This window comes from Mesitornis unicolor, unplaced genomic scaffold (assembly GCF_000695765.1).
Source record: "Mesitornis unicolor isolate BGI_N332 unplaced genomic scaffold, ASM69576v1 scaffold18755, whole genome shotgun sequence".
Classification (NCBI taxonomy): Eukaryota; Metazoa; Chordata; class Aves; order Mesitornithiformes; family Mesitornithidae; genus Mesitornis; species Mesitornis unicolor.
This window is the reverse complement of record NW_010185020.1, coordinates 5,967-26,425: the sequence shown is the minus strand read 5'-3', so window position 1 is coordinate 26,425 and position 20,459 is coordinate 5,967. Positions and strand designations below refer to the sequence as shown.

At 43.2% G+C, this 20,459-nt stretch overlaps 1 protein-coding gene across 1 annotated transcript in view; it reads right to left on the bottom strand.

Moving 5' to 3' along the window:
• RNFT2 (ring finger protein, transmembrane 2) overlaps positions 1-20,459 on the bottom strand; it is a 28,583-nt gene that overhangs the window by 5,047 nt on the left and 3,077 nt on the right. The window contains exons 2-6 of the mRNA XM_010184693.1: positions 20,173-20,459; positions 18,954-19,030; positions 17,290-17,390; positions 14,519-14,672; positions 3,650-3,799 (exon numbers count right to left, since the gene is read on the bottom strand). The exon at positions 20,173-20,459 is cut by the window's right edge and continues 207 nt beyond it. Coding sequence (XP_010182995.1) covers positions 3,650-3,799; positions 14,519-14,672; positions 17,290-17,390; positions 18,954-19,030; positions 20,173-20,459 — 769 coding nt within the window. The remainder of the gene's footprint in view (positions 1-3,649; positions 3,800-14,518; positions 14,673-17,289; positions 17,391-18,953; positions 19,031-20,172) is intronic.

The window sequence follows — 20,459 nt, the reverse complement described above, 5'->3', positions numbered from 1 at the left end:
GATGCAGCCCTAGCTGAGCCCTGGATTTGTGCCAGGAGCACAGAAGGTCTGAGTGCCAAATTGGCTTCTGTGGTTTTTCTAATGTGGTTTGTGGCTTTGCTAATGTGGACTCCTTTGGGTATATTTTCAATGTCTCAGGCAAGGAATTAGACCTGCAACTCTTGTGATTGTAAATGGGATTCACACACCTAGTATTTAATGATCTGTATTGGAAGAGCATGCTCCCACTTTTCTCTCACTTCCAAGAAAAGTCTCCAGTGTGCAGAGGGCTAATCCTAACCTGGACACATCTGCAGGACTAAGTAGCAGCCACACAATAACCTGGGACATGGTCCTGAACCTATCATCTTTCAGCTGGCCTATTCATCCATTTACACCTCCGATGAACAAGACAAATTAAAGGAAGAAACATGCATGTTAAAGGCACAGGCTGTAGCCAAGGCACTTTCACACAAGTGTGCCCCACAGTCCTGGTCCTAAATTATAGTCAAGGCCAGTAAATAGCTGTCCTTCTCTCCTCATGATGCTTCTAAGTAACAGATCAGCAGAACTTTTCAAAATGAGGTTGCTTTGCCAATCTAGATTTTCACAACACTACCTGTAAAGGCTTCATAGTAGAGAAACATCAGGCTAGCCCATAAAGAACTGCTTGCACCTGTGTGTCAGGGCCCCGAGTTCATTAACAGGCCTTCATGGCCCTGATGAGCCTCACCTGGAGTCCTCACCCCCAGTACCTGCCCATGGGCCCAGGAGCTCTATTTAAGCTCAGCCCTGGAAGCTTTAGCTCATGTTTGAGCTGTGCTGTGCTGTGCGAGTGCTGGTTTCTAGCCAAGCCACAGCTGTGCATAGCTACAGATCCCACTGATCTGGACACCCTAACACATGGAATGACTTTCTGCCCTTGCCTTGAGCCTGTCTCATCCCTGTGGCTATGCCCTGCAATTGTTGGACTGTGTCTGAGCCTGGCTGCCTTCACCAGACCTGATCCTGACTTGTGGACTGATGTTCTAGCTTTATCTGGGACCTGCCTTGCCACCTGCAGATTTGGAATCTTTAAACCTAGCTATAGCCTCCAGGCCTGCCCTGGTTGCTTTGTTTGGGTGCTGTGAGGCTGGCTCCTGGCTGGTGAGGCCCTTGCCCTGCCAGCTGTGTTTCTGTGCTTCTGTGCTTGGCTCCCTTTCCTCCAAGGAGCAGATAGCCCTCACTGCTTCCTCATACCATGAGGACTTCTCCAAATGTAAGAAATGGCATGCAGAACTGCAGGTAAGCATCCTTTTTCCAGGTGTTGAGTAACTTTCGTGAGAAAGGACACCAGAAAGACAATTTGAAATTTGTTCTTGTAATTGTGATCTGTATACCTGACCTCACAAGCCAGAAAGGCATGGAAGGGTTGGATGCTGTTGTCTAGAGGGGATCCGGGCAATGACAGCTTTGAAAGGGAATAACAGAATCACAGAATTATTGAGGCTGGAAAAGACCTCTGAGATCATCAAGCCCAGCCTATGACCTAACACTACCACATCGGCCAGACCATGGCACTAAGTGCCCCATCCCGCCTTTCCTTAAACACCTCCAGGGATGGTGACTCCACCACCTCCCTGAGCAGTTCATTCCAATGCCTGATCATCCTCTCTGTGAAAAAGTGCTTTCTAATATCCAGCCTAAACCTCCCCTGGTGCAGCTTCAGGTTATGCCCTCTCTTCTTGTCACCAGTTGCCTGGGAGAAGAGCCTGACCCCCACCTGACCACAACCTCCCTTCAGGCCGTTGTAGAGAGTGATAAGGTCCTCCCTGAGTCTCCTCTTCTCCAGGCTAAACAACCCTAGCTCCCTTAGCCTCTCATTATAAGACTTTCCCTATAGTCCCTTCACCAGCCTTGTTGCTCTCCTCTGGACCCACTCCAGCACCTCAATGTCCTTCTTGAAGTGAGGGACCCAGAGCTTTACACAGTACTCGAGGTGAGGCCTCACTAGCAGGGGGGAATTACATCCCTAGTCCTGCTGGCCACGCTATTCCTGATGCAGGCCAGGATGCCATTGGCCTTCCGGGCCACCTGGGCACATCGCTGGCTCACGTTCAATTGATTGTCAACCAGTACTCCCAGGTCCCTCTCTGCTGGGATGCTGTCCAGCCAATCTTCCCCCAGTCTGTAGCGCTGCATGGGGTTGTTGTGGCCAAAGTGTAGGACCCTGCACTTGGTCTTGTTAAACTTTGTATCTTTTGCCTCTGACCATTGACGCAGCCTGTCCAGGTCCCTCTGCAGCCTCTTCCTACCCTTCGGCAGATTGACATTCTCCCCTAGTCTGGTGTCATCTGCAAATCTACTACGGATAGACTCAATCCCCTCATCCAGGTCATCAATAAAGATGTTGAATAGAACTGGGCCCAGTACTGATACCTGGGGAACACCTCTGGTCACTGGATACCAACTGGATACAGCACCATTCACAATAATCCTCTCCCATAGCACAGAATAAAGAGCAGGAAACAGAGCTGAGAGGATACATGAGTGTGCAGGGAACTACACTGCTCTCATGTGCCTTTCATTCTGGCATGTATGCTCCTTTTCTGGCTTGACCTGCTGTGACCAAGCCACCTCACATCCCATGGCCTCCTCTGCCTATCTTGCCTACAAAATCTGTGAACACCTTGACAGCAGGGGTTGCATTGCCCCACTCCTACATAACATATAGCTGCAACTGCAGCCACACCTCACGTAAGAGCTGTAGTATGATTCTGTGTTGCTCAGCAATCCACTAACCCCTTTGAGCTGTTTTCAGCTCAGATATAGTCTCTCTGTTCCTCGGTCTGCTTCTGCAAAGCGATAGCCCCTTTCTCCTAGGCAGAGACAAGCATCAGGGCTGCAGCAAGCTCCACTCGCTTGGCCTTTCTTGGAGAGATGGATAACACAGCTATGTCAGTTTGCTTCAGCCACTGCTTTGCCTCTAGGCAGAGTTTAGTACACACACAAACACAACTATTTCTAGAGCTCAGACTTGGGACTCTTCTAAACAAGAAAGTCACACCTATTCATTTACAATTGTACAGGCAGACTTTGTGCTCTCAACATGATTATTTCTGAGGAAACATTAATTACTGTTGTTCATCAGTGAGATCCTGGACTTGCATCAGTCAGACCAGGACCTAGAATGGGGCCAGAACTACCTGTTTATGTAGGCAGGACTTGGGTGTCTCTCACTCTCCCTGCTGCATTCAGCACTGAGTGACAGAGTACCTGTCCTGCCCTGAAAGACAGAGGAAGGCTTAGAGAAAAATATCTGTCTGCAACCTTCCTTTCAGTGTTGGATCCAGAAATCTGGAGACAGTTAACCTCTCTTCCAGTACTGGTCCCCCAAGACTCCACTCCCATTCTCTAGCCCTTATAGAAAGGTATTAGAATGACTTCAGGCAGCAATGACTTCATCAGCCTGATGCAACAGTACATGAGCAGTCATGGATCACCAATGCCCACATACTGGTGAAGCAAAGTGCTCTTGGCAATTAAAGCACGTGGTGTCTGCAGCTGCTGTAGTTTCCCTTTCTGGGTTGTGATGGCAACAATCAAAAGCTATATTTGTTCTTCTTAGCTGTGCTTCTTATTCTGCTCTTGCTACAGCTTCCATAGAGGTTATTAATAAGGTGGTACTCACCTTGCAGAGGCTATACAGGATGATCAGGACCCCACCCAGGAAGTAGCTGCTGGATGGATCATCTCCCATGATGTATTTATACCATAGCTGGATGGGGACAAGGGAGCGGAAAAGCTGGCTCAGCTCCTCAATAATCAGATAAAACTTTCCCTGCAAAACAAACAAGTGATACATTATTACCATCAGGAAGTCAAAAGAAGAACACTTAACTGGTGTAGGGCTTGAAGCTTACAGGACTTGTATTCACTGTCTACCTACTCACTGTTAAGTGGCGCAAAGACCAAAATTTGTGAGATGTAGCTTTCTTTGCAGCCATTTAACTCTGTGCCTAAAAAGGATAAGTACCACTTCATTGTTTCTCAGTGTTCCTCTTGCTCTGTCACTTATCCAAATACTGTTCTACACCTGTTAATCTTAAACTTTTAGAGAAGGTTATGGATATGCACCTTATTGCATACTTCTACAATGCCACAGAGCGCTAGCATCAGAGGTTAAGACTTTCAGGGATTAATACGATGTAAATTGTAGAAACTATTAATAGTGAGAAAAGGAACACAAGGTTGGTCTCTTTAGTCTTACACCCCTTCTGAAGGTACAGGGATTAAAAAGTAAAGTGACATCATTCCATAGACTCTAATTATCTGTCTCTCAGCATCCCTCCCCTTTCACTCAGGTGTGCTTGTACACAGATAAAAAGACTGGCTCTGGAATAAAACCCTCAAGGCATTTTAAACTTAGCGATACTAAACTTTCCCAGGGACCTGAAGGAAGAAAAGGGGAGGAGTGGGGAGGCACACCGGTTAAAACACTTCACTCTCAAAACAGACTCAAAGAATAGGCAACATCATTTGTAAACCTTCACTAAAGCTGTCCTTGCCATTCTGGTGCTTATTCTAATTAGAAAGCTTTCATGCCTTGAAGGACACCTGCATGGTAACAAACTCACTCCTGGTTTACTACAACCATGAGGTCCAACAACTGAAATAGATTTTTTTCTTACTATGTAGTTTCTGTTTAAAAGCATCTAAGACTAGGGCAAAAATGCTAACTAATTTACCACCCCCTTCCCACCACCCCAGTCTTAATGAGGACCTGTTTATGTTCTGTGCTGTTTAAAAGGGACAACTGGTGACAGGGCACTAGGTCAGGGCAAGCTGTGAGCACAGAACTATGCTTAATCTGCAGTGACATTATCTGGACTGAAAGATTTGGTTTTGACATGTCAAAATTCTTTTATTTGAGAAGATCACGGAGAAGGGGAAATTCCCCCGGAATTCTGCTGCGCTGTCCCAGTTAGCTTTGTCATCAGTGATGTCATCGCAGGTCAATTGTTAATTGGTGAGAGCTGGAGTGGGGATTAAGTCCTTGGCAGCCCACGAGGCTAGCAGCAGCTAGCGCCCTTCCCTAGGGTCTCAGAGATGAGATCACTCGACAGGCCATGCTGCCGTACCGAACAAATCGAATCCTTCAGAGAGCTTTGGCATTCTCATGATCTCATTTCCCCCCTGGGACAAGGAGTGAGGTCACACCAGCAGTTGCTAACGGACCTGGGCTGCTTTCTTCCTCTCCCTCCATCCCCTCCTCCCTGTTAATCCCAGGTGGCATCACATAGCAAAAAATGTAACAGCAACAATCTGGGGTCCTAAATGCAAGCAATTTATTAAATTAGCACAGAGGTCTCTATCCACCCTCATGCTTCAATACAATCATCGTTTATTTCAAGAGCCCTTGTGACAGAGGGTCGCAGTCTGCTAATGACTACGCTGTCACTGCCTTCCCTTCACAGGCAGTTCTCTGCCTCCCCTTCCTCAGCCAGCTCCGATGAAAGCTATCGGCAAGCTAAAGGCAGCAAACTGTTTGCTTTCTCTGACTGGTTCCTCCCACCAGGCTCAAATTCATCATCTTTTATTTAGCCTTGCTTCCCCAGCAGGCTGGGCTGGGACAGGTCAGTGCTTACTTTCTCATTGCATCAGACGGAACTTCTGGATTCAGCATTTGGGGCATCAAAGCTGAAACTCTTCTACAGCAGAAGCTTTTGAGGCACTAAAACACTAGAGCCCACAGCACGATGCAAGGAAAGGTGGGCCACAGGCAGTCCCAGAGGTCCAGCCAAGGCTGTGGAATTGGAAGGGGCAGAGTGTGGCTCTAAAATGAATATGCAGTTTAAATTTTCTAGCCATAATCTCCACCCTTTATAAAGCTTTCACAATTCATTTATCTAATGCAGATCTTCAGTTTTTGATACTACAGTGTCAGGATTTCTTAGCAGCTCACAAGAGTGCAGTTATGTTTTAAATGGATGCATCTCTCCATTGACACCACCCGCTTGACCACTTGAGAGGCCTGTTGATAAGCTTAGAGTGACTACAGTGAGGAGGGGGGAAGCAATACAAGGACAGCTGTGCATCATTTAGAAGACAACTAGTGCTACAGGAAATGATCACATAAATGTAAGGCTTGTTGGGCATCTCAGTCCTGAGTGCAACATACCAGCCCTTTTTTAAACTAGGAAAAGTGCCTAGAAAACTGGAAGTAATTCTACAGTGGGCTGTAGCAGAAGTGGGGTCTGCCTTCTGAGCCAGAAGCTTACAAAACAAGGGTTGTTCCCTATAATTTCAGCAGCAAAACTTAGCCTTCTGATAGCAGTAACTTACTGCAGATAGCATCCATCACCTGTAAGCACACTCAGTATACTTTTCTGCCTTCTGCTTTTCAGCTTTGTTATATCTTGGCTATGTAGGTTGAAGTTTTCAATGGCAAATCTTTCTCTGAAGCTGTATTTTGTCTGAAAACTTCTGCTAAAATATTTCAGCTATGTCTCTTCAAGATTAGGAAGGACTCTGTGTTACATTGAGCACAAATACAATTATTTCTCCTGTGTGTCTGGCTTGAAATAAGGCCTGTCTCTGTTACATAACTTTTCCTATTTTATAAAAACCATGTAAATCTGGGAATCTCTATTGAATACATTTTAGAGAGATTGAACAGCTCTTTAAGATCAGCAATAGCTATTTTTGGTGAGCCTGTGAGCCAGCCCCAATGCATGACTGGACTGTGGAGGATCCAGCCCTCCAGAGCAAGTGTACCACCTTGCTGGACTGCAGAGATTAAATAGGACATTACCTGAATTTACAGCTCCTGGTTAGGGTAGAGTTAGATACCAAGTCTCTGCTCTACTCTCATCAAGCCCTTGCAACAGGTAGGAGTTAAGCCTGACTAAAATGTAAGAAGTGCACTGCTTCCCCTGCAGGACCAGTTACTGTGAAAGCTGACAGTCTACTACTCCTGCTATCAAACACTTCATTAGCACAAGTGGCAGAGGACTGTGCTGTGGATCTAATTATAGAAACTCTGCTGATGAGCCCTGTGATACCACATGGTGAAACTTTGACTCCTTTTTTTTCCAGAATGCTTTGTTTAAAAACTGTCAATGACTCAAGTATAACCCTCCATTTTCCTCTACCTCCTTCATCACACAGAAAGACCGTTTTTATACTTTAAATCAAGCACTTATTTTGGAAGAGTGGAATTCAGGATTTTCATACAACTGCAATTTTCCTTCTGTATGTGCAGTATTATACAGTCTGTAATGACGTGAACATACTATTTTTTTCAGAGGGTGAGTGGCATTCATTAAGCACGTGACTTTTTGTTATCTTGTTATATCCTCATTACTTGATGGCAGATCTGTATCCTGTCACTTCATGCTATTTGAGCTCTACTCAGAGTAGAAAATAACTAACATTTCTTCAGCCTTTTTATGACATCACTACAGTAAAAGATTTTAAACAAAACAAACCCTTATTTTCACATTGTTGGCTGACATAAGGGACAGCTATTCTCTGCGTTTTCTAAATCAAAACTTGAGACATGGAAAGATGAAGGTTAAGTTAAGGTTGTTCTGGTGTCCAAGCTGAGAGGTCTGGGATTAGACTTTTTATAAAGCACTTAATTTTTATAGATCACATTACCATTAGAAGCTAAACCACTGACTTCAGTTTGCAGCTGTACATGACTTTTCTAGAATCACATAGGAATTACTTGGCAAAGAAAAAGATGGAATTGAATTCTCCGGTGTAGCATTCAACTTTAACTTGTAGAACATTCCTCTTCTTCCAATGGCCTCTTTGTTCTCTATGCACTTTCCAGCTTTTACAACAGCTTCTTTCAATACCTCATCTTGCTTACCATGGGGCACAGTGTACACTGGTGATGGGTGGAAGAAGCCTTACACAAAAATAACATGCAATCACATAATTAAAAATGGAGTCACAATATATACACACCAAAAGGGGCAAATTACAGCTGCAGAAGCAACGCTAATTCCCATATAGCGTAACCCAGCACTGTCTTTGTGGTCTCTTTTGACATAAGGCTTTGCGTAAGGGTGCACGTGTGCCTCCACAGAAGGAAACAGAAAGGCATGCTAAGGTTTTACACAACGGAATTAAAATGGGATGCAAGAGAAGTGAGAGAAGATGCAATGAGGCAACTGTAAGTTGTGATTAGCACTCAAGGGAAGCTCCAAGTCTCACTTGTTCTGTTGCCAGCAGCATTAGGACATATTTTGAAATGGAAGATGCTAGAAAAAAAAAACTTTTGAGACCTGCTGGCAATTTGGATCAGAGAAGAGCAGGCTCTGCTGAGATTTCAGGTCATATTGCCAGTGTAAGAAAGTGTTGGGTAGGAGCAGTAAACAGGATTGTGGCACAAAGGATGCTGGTGAAGATCCATGTATGACTAATGAGGAGTAATTCCAAGGTGAGACTAGAGGGGAAGATGAGATTTTCAGTTAGTGCACAACACTTCTGAAAGTCACATCTTGGTTATCTTAAACTAGAAAGTGAAACTTGGAAGGCACCTAAGAGCAATGATTCCTTTAAAAAGTTTAGTAACAGTGACTTTCAAAGTGTGTTAGGGAGAGGGACAGAAGAGTCCCATTTCCTCTGTACCTCTGCTCTAGTTAGTCTTTATTTCATAAGTAATAAATCCCACACTTCTTACTCCGGGACACCACATCTGTCCCAGGCTGCAACAGGGAAAAGTCTTTGCAGGACCATCATGTAGTTTCTGTGGCTGCAGAGGATCAAAGCTCAGACTGTTGTCCACGACGAGTGAATTTGAGTGAGTTCTCCCAAATTGCATCCAAGATCATCAAGGAGCAGGTAACAAGAGGATAGGCATAGATATCCAGATAGATATCCAGAAACACAACTTTAGCCACACTATTAGAGAAGACTAGGATTAACCTGCATGTTGCACAGTACAGGAGAGCACAGATAAGAAACAGAAAGATCTTTACCCAGATATTTTTTGTAACACATCATCTATGTGACTGCTCCCAGTGCTTGTTTCAATGCTTCTGTACTTTTTTGATCAGCAACTAGGGGACTCATGCTCCAAAACAACTTGTTTTTCTCAGGATGAAGGAAAATGTATACAAACTTCACATTAAATGCTTAATAAATATCTAGCCCCATGATAAGTAAGAAGCTGCAGGGACATTAGAAGCCTGCTACCATCACAATTAACACAAATTCCTTCTGGCACGGAAGCTCTCTGGAAAGGGCTGTGGCCTAAAGTGCTTTGGCAGCAGCAAGCTGCTCCAGCTTCCCCTCTTTGCCCCAAATGCAGAAGGATGGACTTTGTTCCATGTCATGGGATGTTCTTCATGAATGCCTAGTGCAAGAAGAGTGTGTTCCTCAAGGAGCATAAACTTCTGCATGTGCAAATCAGTTGTGCAACTTGCCATGAGATGGAGGAAGGGTCAGTCTGCCCAGTGAGAGTGGACCATGGCATCCCATGGAGCTGAGCTCTGATACAAGATGGTGGCAGGCTGCAAAACAATTCTAATAATTTTCCTTACAATAACTGTTTAATTATAGGTGGCTGTGCACAGAGACAGAAACAGGTGGTGGCAGAATGATCAAAGCAACTGTGGACATGCTTGGGAGATCAGCTGACATTGTAATGCATTGCCTTGAGATCATTTGCTTCAGCTGAATCACCCAAATCATGCTACTCTGTGCAAAAAAAATTCTGATATTTATGTTCAAGATGCAGTTTCAGAAGGAATATGGAAAGCTTAATGTGCCAGTTTACATGACAGAGCTGTAACCGTCTGTGCTAGGAAACATGGCATGTACCTGAAAAAGGTACCTGGTCCAAAGTCCAAGTACAAAACTGTAAAGAATGGCCAAGTTTTTTCCAACCAGATTTGATGAGATGGTACTTTAAAAAAAAAAATCCACCAAAAAACCCAACTAACCAAAAAATACCTCAAGCAAATATTTCCAGAGACACAGTGAGGAGTCCACAGTGCTGGTGTGGACTGGTATTTGTACACCTATCACTGACACCATTGGAACAGCATAAAGAAACAACTTCCCAGGAGTAATGCCAGTCTTGCCACAAAAAACGAATCTGCAATGTCTAGATCCAGCTTTAGAAAAACAACTGACAAGTATTTATTCAATAGCAATTTTGTACCGTGTTTTCAACAAACAAATGTTAGTGCTTTCTTTCTGAATTTCAATATTCTGGAAATGCAGCCCCTTGTAACTTGGTTGCACATCTGTACTGTGCAAAGAAAATTCTTACTTAAGGCCTTTCTCACATACCAGCCATTAAGACTGTTGGAAATAGAAAAGTGTGTCCTTGGTATCTCTCTCCTCTGTAGAGATGGAGATACGTACAGATATAAAAGAGCTTGGGATAACGGTTTCTTTCAGTTCTTTTGGTTTGGCTTTCTTAACCCCCCCCACCCCCCTCATGCTTCACTCCATTCTCCAGGATATCAGCTTAGATTGCTGACAAGAGCATGAGGAGGGGATGGGAGACTTGAAGGCACCTGGGATTTCCTCAACGGAATCTTTGGCAACTGTGTCTTTTTATTATTTATTTCCTTATTTTTAATTCCACCCCCCTCAAGCTGTCATTCCTTAGCAGTGAAAATGAAAAGCTGCCATTTGTGTGTGTACAACAATGGAGGCCTCTGCAGGCCACATGGCTCCTGCAGTTTAATTTACTTTAATTCATTTTATATTGAACTAAATGATCTTATTTGCCTTTTTTAATGGAGAGCCTTCAGCATGCGGGGTGGGTGCCAAGCCCCCCTTCCAAAGAAATTATGAGCCCAGCTGCTATTAAAACTTGTACTCAGCTTGATGTGTCCATCAAAGCACACAGGGAGGAAGGAACACTGTCAGCTGCAGGTATGCTCCTTCTCCCACAAACTCCCACTGATTGCAGAGGTGTAAGATTGGAGACTGAAGTTGGGGTTACCTTCCTGTTTCTGCTTTCCCCCCCCAGTTCACAAGCTCTTCCTTCTGTGTCTTCCTGCCCGATTGTAGTCCCGCAGTGTCTCTCCTGGCATCTCTGTTTCCTGGGCTGGTTTGGAACTTGTAAAAGTCTGGGATTATTTTGTCAAATTTTCAATCTTCCCTCATTCTTTGGAGGGATTGCTTGCAGAGATGCTTCATTTCTGAGTTATTCAAGCTTGGAGAACTCTGGCCAGCAGTCTTCATGCTTCACACCTCAAGCCCTCATTATCATGTTTATTGCTGTCTGTATTCTGATTGCAAAGAAACTTTTTCTGCCTCTTAATTTTAGTTTGCTTTTTCTCAGTTAAAGCATAAACCGATGCTATAAATCCAAGATGGTTCTTGACATCATCTTTAACCAAATGTTGTCCTTCCTCTGATGGAGCCATACTAGGAATGCATGACCCACTTCAGATAGGAAGAATTGAGTCCTCTAGCTGAAACTTCTAATGTGTTCACTGTCAAAGTTACAAGATGCACCTGAAGTAAGCAGCACTTAGTAATATTCACTACTTTCATTAATGATCTTGATGGAACAGAGTAGGCTTATCAAATGTGCTGTTGACACTGAACTGGGAAAGGTTGTAAATGTACTAGAAAACAATTATAATTCAAACTCACCCTTACAGACTGCAGAAATGGTCTGGAAAAGAGGGGACTGAAGACACACCAGGAGACAATAGTAAGACCAAGAAGGAATGACCTCTTAGAAAAGACTCAAAAAATTGGTGGTGTTCAGTCTATGGAGAAGACTGAGGGGAGATATAAAGACCTTGATGTGTAGAAGAAAATAAACTGATCTTGCTCAAATCACGATGGATATGGAGAGGAGACGCCTCGTGCTGGAAAGTCTATGCAAGCACTGGTGAAAGCCACACAGTATTCAGAGAAGTCTACAATGTCAAGGAGCAGCATGAGAAGTCAGACTAGCTTTGGAAGTGCCTTTGAACTTCCAAAATAAAGAAAATCTGAAGAGCCTACTCAGAGTCTGAATGCAGAAACATCCAAGTCTCTGATATCCCATCCATGGGCAAGTTTCATCCTCTGTTATTGACTGCCAGCAACAAGGTACTGCAAGGAAGCCCAAGATTAAATACCCCTATGCCATTTACAGCTGTGCCGAGCTTTATCCCTGACTGCAGTAATCTCCACTTCAGGCACTGTATTATGGGGAGCTAGAGGCTGCTGTTCTGACTAGTTATATCAGCAGAAAAATTCTTAGTGTATATATATCTTGAAAAAATCTTCTAGCTCTACTCTGTGAACTTAATTTGTTTCTCCAGTAGCTTGCTGCCTGCTATAATTAAGTGACAGCCATCCAGAAGCTCATGAACTATTAGCTAGGCTTCAAGCAGAAACACTACTACAAGCATATGGGGAGGAAAGGAATAACTTTGTATCTGGCAAGTATTAAGACAGCAGACAGAAAATAACTTTAAGAATTTGGTCAAAGTTAATGTGCCTGAAGTGCAATAGCACTGTTCTAACTTGGGAAAGATTTCATTTTAAAATACTAATCTGAAAAATCTGGTGTGTAGCATTGTGCTGTCCTGTAGAAGTAAACTGGGTCATCAGGCTCAGGGAAAAAGCTCAGCTATGTGGTTACCAATTAAGATTTCTATGGTGCCCTGGGGTTCTCTTGGAGCTCTCCCATCCCAGTTTGATCTTGCTTAATTTGTTACATCAGATCTCATCCCTGGTTGGATTAATGGATGCAGTGTAGAGAAGGGGATAAAAATAAATCCAGATCCATAGTCGTAGGTAACAGCAGTCTCAGATGTCAAGGGACAGTGAGACCATCAACAACATCCTACGACAAAAAGGGACTTAAAAAAAGTGAGAAATATTGCTATCCAGAAAAAGGTATTAAAAATGAAGCATCTGTGCTCTGAGCCATTATAGGCCCTTGACAGATGTGATCTTACCAGCCTCCCACTGTAGCTGCAAATAAAGACCCCTTCTCTTTCTTCTCTCCCGACAAGGATTAATGAGTACTTGGGATAGCTCTCAGACAAGCAAGCAAAGGCTGTGAACCTTTTCCAACACTGCAATTTATCTTGGGAAGACTATTCATATCACTTTTCCCTCCCTCCCCAGGCTGGATTATGCTCTGACCTAGCACATTAATCTCCCAAAATAAAATAATAATGATAGGAGAAGGGTTAAAAAAAAAAAAAGAGCTGGACAATTGCCAGAAATAAATTAATAACCATCTCAAATAGCCCTGCTGTGCAGGAACAAACTGCTCAACTCCCCTGCCACCCATGTCATTTCTAAGCAAAACTATTCCCAGTTTAGATATCTCCTTAAGTGCCCTGCCTGAGACTTTCAGCAATTAATGATGTAATTAAGGCATCTGTGTAATGCCTTCCATCCCAACAACTGCCAGAAAGTTTCTTTACCAAATGCAAATAATACGCATTGCTACATTTGCCACTGGAATGTAGACACTACTCTGTGGAGGAAGGGGCAGCATGGCATTTCAAGAGAGAATGTATTAAGAAACATTTGAAAGCTGGGCCTAATCTACCTGTGATTGAGTACACATTTAAGTATGTTAATCATTTAGTTAAAATATTTCTTCACCCATGGTTAGAACTGGTGCTGTCTTTTGTGGAATTGCTAGCTTCAATTTAATACTGTCACTTCTTTGGCCCAGGTGGAAAGCCAGAAAGACAAGTACTTGCAATGTCTTTCCATTAAATGACGAGGTATGTGCTTCAAATATCTATTTACAGAGATTACTCAGAAAACAAGACTTAGAACAAAGTAATCCAGAAAGGCAGTTGCAGAATCACAAAATCACACAGAATATTAGGAGTTGGAAGGGACCTCAGAAGCTCCCCCAGTCCAACCCCTGCCAGAGCAGGATCACCAGACCAGGTCACACAGGAACACAGCCAGGAGGGTTTTGAATGTCTGCAGAGGAGACTCCACAACCTCTCTGGGCAGCCTGGGCCAGGCTCTGGCACCCTCACACTGACAAAGTTTGTCCTCATCTTCAGCTTGAACCTCCTGTGCTCCAGCTTGCTCCCATTGCCCCTTGTCCTGGCATTGGCCATCCCAGAGCAGAGCCTGGCTCCTTCCTCCTGACACTCACCCTTTACAAATTTATAAACATGAATGAGGGCACCCCTCAGTCTCCTCTGCTCCAAGCTCAAGAGGCCCAGCTCCCTCAGCCGCTCCTCAGCAGGAGATGCTCCACTCCCTCCAGCATCTTTGTGGCCCTGCTGGACTCTTTCAAGCAGTTCCTGTCCTTCTTGACCTGAGGGTCCAGAACTGAACACAATATATTGGACACAATATTCACAATATACACTGCTAGTACCTGTTCCTTCTTAAGCAATGCTTACCTCTCTCTCTGGACTTTAATTACTTGCTAGTATTACTAAACCCTTGCTCAGGTTTGTGATGGCTCAAAACCCAAAACTTTCATCAGAGATTTTTATTATTTTTATTCTTCCATCTGTATTTCATGCTGCAAACTTGTAAAGGCATCAGATTAGCAAAGACACATCTATATATCAAGAAGAGATGAGACTCTTACCTTTGACTTGACAGCTAGGATGATCTTAGGCAGGGCAACAATTAGGCATTTCAATGCGATGGTGAGGTACTTCAGTACAAAGTCTGCGATCCCCACGATCCACATCAGGTCAAAGAAGTCCAGCTTCTCAAGGTTGGGTTTCAGAAAGATAATGCTGAAAGGCATGACAACAAGGCTCAAATACCAATGAGGAGAACCTCCCTTAAGCTTCCTGATAGACGCTGTATCCACTGCTGACCAGAGAAAGCCAAATAGCTCCACTGAACTTCAGTGAAGTTCTCAAGGGCAATAGGAGTAAGACATGCAAATTAGTCCCGTGGTTCCTCTGGGCCTCTTGACTTTGTTCTTGCCCATTTCTACAGAGGTCAGCAGGTTTGCCCACTATCAGAAAACAGGACCCAAACATGTACAAAATCTGTTTTGGAAGACTGCAATCTTCATAACCCGCAATCCAGCTTGAGAGACTTTGGTGTAATGACAGTGCCTTTAGTTCACAGGCTTGCTCTATCAGATCTGACTGTAAAAGCTTATCCTTTGAAGTCCAAGTCCTCTGTAGTTACGATTCCTCAGGGAAGTCATGGCCAAGTCAAGACCACTTATGTCCTGTTCCTCTGAGGCTGGCTTGCCACAGGCAGGACTACTGCAGGGGCAGCAGTCTCTGAAGCTACTTGTGCAAGTGAAACAAGCAGGTGACAAAGGAAGCACTGCATTAGGCATGGCAGAAGGGTCAGAACTTCAGGTTTGTCATGCTCTGACAGGGGCTTGCCACTGTCTGAAGCCGACCAAGAGCTGGGCTGTGTTAATTAGCAATTCTTGCCTGAACCAAAGATCCAAAAAGGTAGTGCCCCTTACACAATGTTATTAACTGGGCTGAACATTTGTCCTTTAAAGAAGGGGAGTCCAAGACTGCAGAACTTCATGTAGCAAAGGGCAGGAGCTACTGACCTGAGCAGCAATGAGGACTGGACCCTACTCATACAGCAAAAAACAGGATTCCTCTTCAGGATATTTACCTACTAAAGCCTCATGGTAGAAAGAAAAAAACTTAACAACAACAACAAAAAAGGCTAAAGTAAAATAACCAACCCAGAATGAAAAGCCTGAACATGAATTTAAAATACTCACAACACTGGCACAGCACAACAGGTAAAATTACATCCTAAAAATAGAAACAGAATCAAAGACTTTACTACTATTCATGCACTAAAAACAAGTAAAAAGTAAATAAAATAGGAAATGAAAAATAAGTGAGAAAGAAACAAAACCAAAGCAGCTATTTCTAATGTCACAGGCCTGCCTCATGAATCACAGGTCCCCACACAGCAAGCAGATACACTAGCCCAAGCATGACACAGCAGGCATCGCCACAACACTCACAGGAATATGGCTTGTCAGTGAAGCTGTTGCCCACTCTGTTCACTGTTAATAAACTACATCCTACACACTGTGTAGGATGGCCCCAGTTTGCCAAATCCCTTTTATTTTAAATGATCTTTTTTTTTAAACTAGTCCCATTCATACTTTTAACCCTAAGATTCTTCTTAGGGATACACTGTTTCCTTGTGGTGCAAACAAATTTCTTCTTGATGCTTTCACACCTTTCTGCCATACTTATTTCTTTTCTTCCATTCCCTCCCACAAAGCCTACACAGAGCATCCCATGGTTTGCCACATTTTATCTGGACCCATGCATACAAGCCTTCTCATCTCTCTTCCTTTCCAGAAGCATTTACATGCACAGCTTTCCAATGATCAAAGACAAATACATTAGGGGGAATTCCAAAGGCTACCAGGGTTGTGGGCACACCTTGACTCTTCCTCTGCATAGACAATATTGGTAGGAAGAAGCAGGGAAGCAATGAAAGAAATGACAAAAAACATACCCAAGAGCCATCTAGCCATAACCCAACAGATGCATGTTACGCACCCTGAATTTTCAGTCTGAAGTTCTAAGTCCCCTTCAGCGGGACAAACAAAATTTTCATTGGGAAGTTAACTGATATGGCTTTAGCTACTAATATCAAAACTACTTTCTTAAGCAATTGTTTGAGATTGCTCCGTTTCTTCCTATTTATTCTACTAACACCCCCCCTACTTAAGTTCTGTATCTTTGCTTCCGCTCTGCCATTTAACCCCTGCTTTATAATAAATAGGGATAGTGCCCAACCAAATCCGTAGGTATGAACATTTCTATACTGGAGAACTGCTTTAGTCAGAATTTGAAAGTGGAAGCTATCTTAATTATCCCAGATTCAAATGTCTCTAAGCCCTGAGCACACTTAAGTAAAACACTACTATTTCATCTCCCGTTTATCTCCTGTAATAGACTCAAAGCTTGACTGAAGAGAAAAGAAAACATTACAGGATGAGGAAAACCAGTGGGTCAATTTCTGCTTCCAACACCTGCTCTTTATGTTCAGTCACAGCAGTCAAAATGGAAATTCAGAAGTCTCGCTATAAGAAGCCATCCACCCTGCTTCAATACATAAGAAAATCACAAGTGTACATATTTCAAGCAGCAACGCTGCAGTACATCATCACACCCTGTCCCATTTAGACCCTGGTTATGTCATTTATCGATAGGAGCATAGTCCACTGGTAAAAACGATGCACACATTCTTTTCCGCCATTGAAAGGTATTACACAAATCTAACAAAGACACCTTAAGTATGACACTTCCTCCCAAAAGTAGGGGGAAAAGTAGGCTTCCCTCTTTTCCTCCCTGGCAATTATCACCTGCTTCCATCGTGTACAATGTCAATTTTGCCCACCTGTTGTACAGCTGCTGAGAGCTGAATGTGTAAAGCAAGTACAAGGTGTTTCCAGTGAGGAAGGCCAAGATCCAGAAGACAACCAACACTGATCTCTTCTCCTGAGCACCAAAAAGAAGCAGAGAAGACAAATTCAAGGTCTCAAGGGTTATGCTGAGCCTTTGACTACTGAAAAGTGCAAGACCAACCCAGGGAACACAAATATGCAACTAGGTGTTCAGTAATTAGTTTATTTACATACAACAAAGACTCAGGAATAGGCTGCTAGGTAAAGACATATATAAACACAAGCAGAAATGGCTCTCACTCACCTAACCTTTACAGATAAAGCAACTTCAGAGAAATTAATGGAAAAACACTGGAGAAAGTGACAGCCTACTTGAAGAATGCAGTTTTCAAAGTTGTGATCTTTCCTGGGACATCTAAATTCTCCTGATATTTAAAATGTAGTTTGACAAGTAAATTTTTTTAAAAAGTCAGTTACATATATTGTTTTATAATTCTGAGCTGTCCTCTGTTTGGAAATACACTTCATGAAAGCGGTGTTTTACAAATAGATGCAAAGTCACTTAGAAGAAGTTGTAGCTGAATCAAATACAAAATAACCAATCACTACATCCAGCACATGTGAATGTTATCTGAGTGCACAGAGATTCTAGAACATGCATTTTTGATTGAAAAAATAATTAAAGGTCAAAATAAGTGCAAATTTTGCATTTCAAAAGACATGGAGCACTATACACGAAAGCTGGATGGCAGAAGATCTTGTCCTCTGTCTTGGCCCAGCAAGTTTGGAGAGCAAATTTTAGTCCTGAGAGGAAAAAAACCAGCATTTTTCTTGTGAGCTGATTTATTGAGAAAATAGCTCTTCGTAGCTATTGAACAGCCAAGGATGTTAAGTTGAGATTTAAAGCAGGAGGATTAAGGGGCATACTGCAGAAAAGACAGAGGTTCAAAGTGCAAGGCCACAGCAATCTGTTACATGATTGTGCTATTTATCTGTTTATTCAGCGTTGTATTACATTTATTCCACTGCTGCTGGTAAATGTAAGCGCACACTTGTGCCACTCATGTCATTTTTACAAAAAAACAATTCTAGTCTTGTGCTTTAAGTGCTGTTAAAGTATTCTGCTGACACTGAAGATCGTAAGACCTGAAAAGATCTGCTGGTTTCTTTATATTCTAAGCATATTATCAACAGAGCATTGTAAAGATACTAACAAGGAATGCATGTATAAAATCCTTCAGCTGAACATCTCAAAACATTCTCTAAATGCTAATAAATTAAATCTCATCATTACCTAGTGAAACAGGTTTCAGCACCTCTGCTGTACATACTGTGAAACTAAGGCACAGAGAAGTGCTTGAAGAAGCACTGCTAGTCAGTGGCAGAAGCAGATTACAATATCCCTGACTTTTCCTCTCTTCGTTTTACACCACCATACTTGCACAGAAGAGCAGGATCGAAACTGTGGGAAAGCATCAATGGGGAGAAGCAGGAAGAGGAAGTAAGGATTACAGCACGGTACTCTCATTCTGACAGATTGGTATCCTTAAAATGGCAGTTGTTCCTACATTGCAAAAGAAGGTTCAACATAGACAGTGTTTTGTATACAAAGAGCAGTGTTGCTTGGGAACATAAAAGAGTAAGATGCTGTACTCACCTTCAGAGCAACCTGTTCTCGGAGTGTTGAGTTGGCATATGCAAACGTGCTGGCCATACCAATGCACACAGCAATCCCTGCAGGAAAAGACACTGTCAAAGTATGTAAGACTGGGTAGGAGGATCTTCAGTTCTAAGCCATTTGATGTCAGCATCTTAGGCTTAGAAAGAAATTTACTGGGTGACATTCTGGATGCACTGGGAATTAAAATACAGAGGCGACTAAAACTGGACTCGTGTAAAGTTCAAATTCAAGCTAAAAGAAAATGATATTACTACAGTGAGCGCTTGACTCCCAGCCCAATACAGACACTGTTCTAATGTCAGGTTCTGTGCTGAAGGAGAACTGAAGTGCTGCAAGCTGTGGCTGCGTTGTGCAAACACAACTCAGCAAGATGACAGTATTACAATAGCAGTTCAGCAGCTCATGGATGACAGGGCACACTATCAAAACCATATACGATACCAGGTCTAAAGGGCAAAACGTCGCAGACATGAATCATTACCTGGTTTTTGGAATACTAGCAGAGCAGTAAGTGGACCAAAGTCACACATTATTGGCTTCTCTGGAATAATAATCTCGGCATACTACTCCCAGAATGAGCAAGGATCCTCAGACATGTCACACATACAATTTCATAGTAAGAGAAGGATTAGATTAATAGATTGTGCATGACCACTGAGGGGCTGAAATAGTCAGGTACCATTAAAGAAAAATGGAAAGGCATATTCTTTAGGGAACTCTGAAGATCTCGACTATAAAATGTAATGGCTGGTGCTGTTTGGCTTGATTTTACAACTACCATCCTTCCAGCTACACAAGTGTCCCATCTCCCTGAACCCTTCTGTGCTGCGCAGAAACCTTTGCTAGTCACTAAGGCAAGCTTTCCTCATCTATCCTAGAGAGAGGTCTGAGGGAGAAGCCTCGGTAACATCCTCAGCGCCTGCAGGAATGTCAAGGAGAGATTAGGAAAAAGAACAGAACTGATCTCCTACAGGTCAGAACGGAAACAGATGGGACTGATACAGATGAAAACAGCTTGGACCGAAAGTAGGATGAATTTATCAAATGCATTATCCCATGCATCTGAATATGCTCCCTTCAGGCTAGACTACCTCTAGACACTGTCATGTGGACAAATGTCCCAGAGACCAGAGCATGATAAAGCTTTCTAACCACCCTCTAATACACTTAAAATCCAAAAATGATAGATGTTTACCAAGCTTATGCTGGAAACAAACTTTAGCCAGGAGGATCAAGATGAAGGGAAGTCCCTTCTGCAGCCAACCAATCACAGCTTTTAACTCTGAAAGAGCTGGGGCTGGAGTCCCGGCCTGTTCATCACTGCCTTCCTCAGCATGCCCGTGGCGGTCTCCTCCTGCCATGTGCAGTAGAGATGAACCCCGGTGATGGCCATGGTGGAAATGATGGGACGACTGCCGGTGGTGAAACGGGGGTCCTTCTGTGCGACTGGTCCCTTCCTCCCTTGGGGCTGGCATCTGAATG